Below are 3860 nucleotides of genomic sequence, written 5' to 3' on the forward strand. Positions count from 1 at the left end.
GCAGACTGTCTGGAAGATTGTGGGAATTCCAAGAGTAGGGGAGCAGAAAAAGTAGACTTTTGCGTTCAGGGGATGTCAACAATTAATGTTGATGTGGATGGAGTACGGGCGAACCCTAAGTCAACGATAGGGGGTGATGTGGTTTGTGGTGATGGTGGGCCAGGGTATGAAGAATCTGAGTTTTTTTGCCCAATGTTGGTGGGCCAAGGTGTGGAGGATTCTGACCCTATTAGTTGCTCCAACTTGGGCTTTAGAGGCCCAATTCTTGGTAACAGACAAAATAGAAAAAAAGATATAGTGGAGATTTATGAGTCTATTAAGATTCCGTACGCACCATCTTATTTCACCGCTTTGTTGCAGTCCCAAATTAAACCTAATTTGGATATTGATTCACACGGCAATGATCATCCTCATATCCTTGATGCTGGGACGAATGGCGGTGACGCACATAGGAGGTCTACAATTTTGTCTGTTTCGGGGGATTCTATATCCGATGAGGGTATGAAGAGAGGTAATAATAGGATATGGAAAGCTATAGAGAGTGTCCCAAAAAAAAGTTTGGAAGTCTATTAAGGAGTTGGGAATTGAGGGGGAAGAAGATGATGAAGTGTTTGAGGGCTTAATCCGAGATCTGGAGGGTAGGGAATGCCGTCGGGAATATGGCAAGAAGGAGCTTAATTATGGTTTGCCATGATTATCGGAACTTTTAACATTAGGGGGGTGGCAGTTCGTTGAAAAAGAGAAGAACTGCTCAAATCATCAGAAAGATCAATCCAGATGTGATGTTCATTCAAGAAACAAAAGTGCCAATGATGACGGAAGACGTAGTTTATGGATTATGGGGTTCGAAGGAGCACGAATGGTCGGTGAGAAATTCTGAAGGAAGATCAGGGGGAATTCTCACAGTATGGAGGAAGGAGGTCATTCAACCGGTGTTCTCTTTTTCAAGCCAAGGATTTCTGGGAATCAAATCTTTAGTTAGAGGTCAGGTTCTGTATCTTATCAATATTTATTCCCCGTGTATACTGGTAGATAAAAGAAATCTATGGAGAGATATTTTAGAATGGAAACAGAAATTAGAAAAAGGAGAATGGGTGATAGCGGGAGACTTCAATTCCGTAAAAAATAAAGAGGAGAGGCGGGGAAAGGAGAACTCTAAGAGAGGTACTGAAATGGTGGAGTTTGGGGAGTTTTTAGACAAGCTGGAATTAGTTGATGTCCAGGCTCTAGGTAATATGTTCACTTGGATCAAACCTAATGGAAAGGCGGGTAGTAGATTGGATCGTATTCTGCTGAGCGAAGAATTGATTCACAAATGGGGTGTGGTGGCGCAAGTAGTGGGAAACAGAGACATTTCTGACCATAAACTGGTGTGGTTGAAAGCAAGTAGGTTAGACTGGGGACCTAAAGCTTTTAAGGTTAATCGGAGCTGGTTTGAGCACAAAGATTTCATATCCTTTGTTAAGAAATAATGGAATTCTTTTGGTGTAAGAGGAAGAAGCAGCTTTGTTCTAACATAGAAGCTTAAATTGTTGAGAAGCAGCCTTAGGTGGTGGAACAAGAATGTATTTGGGTGGGTAGATTTAAGGATTGAAGAGTAGGTGGAAGTCATGAATAGACTTGAAGATCAATTGGAGCAATATAATGATCAAGAAACAGTGGAGGTTTATAGAAGAAGACGGAAAAACCAAGAAGCAATTTGGAGAAATCTTCAATTGAAGGAAGCTCTGTTTAAACAGAAATCAAGATATAGGTGGTTGAGGGAGGGAGATAATAATTCTAGATTTTTTCATAGCATGATGAGAGCCAGGTATAGAAGGAACTCCATAGTTGCTGTTAAGAACAGGGCAGGTGCTTTGGTGGAATCAGTTGTTGAGGTTAAATGTGCAGTGAAGGAACATATGGCTGCAAAATTCAAGTGTACCGAAGGGCCTAGACCAGTACTGTGTAATGTCGAGTTTAAACAACTATCTAACCAAGAGGCGGGTGGCTTAGAAGTTGAATTCACTGAAGATGAAATTAAAGAGGCAGTCTTTGAAGGGGAAGGAGATAAAAGTCCCGGCCCGGATGGATTCAATATGGAATTTTTCAGAAAATGTTGGGATATAGTTGGGACAGATGTAGTGAAGTTCATACAGGAGTTTTACACAGGAGGCAAGATGCCAAAAGCGGTGACAGCGGCGTTCTTGGTCCTTATTCCAAAAAGCGACAACCAGCAAAGCCTGGAGGAATACAGACCCATTTGTCTCATTTCTGGATTGTACAAAATAATATCGAAGCTCCTTGCAAAGAGATTAAGGAGGTGTATTGGCCAGCTGATCTCCTACAACCAAACAACATTTATACCCGGAAGACAAATCCTTGATGGTGTGTTGGTTACAAACGAAATTATCGATTATGCTAAGAGAGAAAAGAAGGAGTGTATAATTTGCAAAGTGGATTTTGCTCAAGCATACGATTGTGTGGAGTGGAATTTCGTGAGATTCATGTTAAAAACTATGGGATTTGGCACAAGGTGGATGAAGTGGATGGAATCGATTGTATTCACAGGCTCTTTGGCTATTTTGGTTAATGGTAGCCCAACCGAAGATTTTCAAGTGTCTAAAGGATTAAGACAGGGAGATCCACTATCCCCTTTCTTATTCACAATTGTGGTGGAAGGCCTAGCGGGGATGGATAGGCAAGCATCGATGAGAGGCTCATATAAAGGTTTTCAATTATCAAATGAGGTGGAGTAAAATTTACTACAGTTTGCGGATGATACGATTCTGTTTGGAGAAGGATCTTGGGATAATTTGTGGACTATGAAGGCATTATTTAGGGGTTTTGAATTGGTATCTGGTCTTAGAATCAATTTATCCAAGACAAAGTTATATACTATAGGGTGCACCCCTCTCTTTATGCAGGCTGCAGCTTCTTTTATAGGTTCCAAGATGGAAAAGTTACCGTTTAAATTTCTTGGTTTTATAGTGGGAGGTAACCATAGATCTCTGAATTTTTGGAATCTGCTTATACGTTCATTGAAAGCGAAATTAGCAGGGTGGAAAGGTAAAATTCTCTCCATAGGGGGTAGAGTTACGCTTTTAAATAGTATGTTGTCCAACATTCCGAGTTATCAATTGTCATTCTACAAACTACCAGTGAATGTGGAAAAAGAAATTAAAGCAATACAAAGAAAGTTCTTGTGGCAAGGTGACATGGACAAGTGTGGCGTGGCTTGGGTTAAATGGGAGTCTGTATGCAAGACAGGGGGACTTGGCGTTAAGAACATAGGCAAATTCAACATGGCATTATTATCTAAGTGGATATGGAGGTTTTTGGTGGAGGATGAGTCTATTTGGATTGGTGTCATGAAGCATAAATATGGAGATATTAGATCAAGGGTGTGGAACTGTGTTGAAGGAGGTTTTGGAGCTAAAGACTCCTTTTGGTGGAGGGATTTAATGTCTCTGTGCACTAAACATCGCAGTATCGTTCATAACTGTAAAGTCAAGATTGGTAACGGTAATGTAGCCAGATTTTGGACCTCTTGTTGGATGGGGAACGTGAGTTTGGCTACACTCTATCCAAGTCTGTACCAAGAAACTTTATTCAAAGAAGATAAGGTGATAAATATGGGGTATTGGCGAGGTAATGTTTGGTTCTGGACTGTGATCAGAGCGGAAGAAGTTCTTGGATCGGATGCAACAACCGAATTGGAAGAGTTACGAGTTTTATTGAGGGATGTAAATCTGAGTCGCAATGTTGAAGATGTTCTCATATGGCCTTTTGATGCGTCTAAGTGCTTTACTATGTGGTCTTGTTACAATCTTATTATGCAGGAACTTGATGTTGCAGTGCTGGAAGACGGCTTCGGACAA

General features: G+C 40.9%; 1 protein-coding gene across 1 annotated transcript; it reads left to right on the plus strand.

The window, feature by feature from the left end:
* The first annotated feature begins 812 nt into the window (after window positions 1-812).
* Window positions 813-1472, plus strand: LOC131650555 (uncharacterized). Its single transcript, XM_058920263.1, has one exon. The coding sequence runs from the start codon at window positions 813-815 to the stop codon at window positions 1470-1472; it is 660 nt and encodes a 219-aa protein (XP_058776246.1).
* Window positions 1473-3860: the final 2388 nt, after the last annotated feature.

This window comes from Vicia villosa, linkage group LG1, assembly GCF_029867415.1.
Source record: "Vicia villosa cultivar HV-30 ecotype Madison, WI linkage group LG1, Vvil1.0, whole genome shotgun sequence".
NCBI classification, from domain to species: Eukaryota; Viridiplantae; Streptophyta; class Magnoliopsida; order Fabales; family Fabaceae; genus Vicia; species Vicia villosa.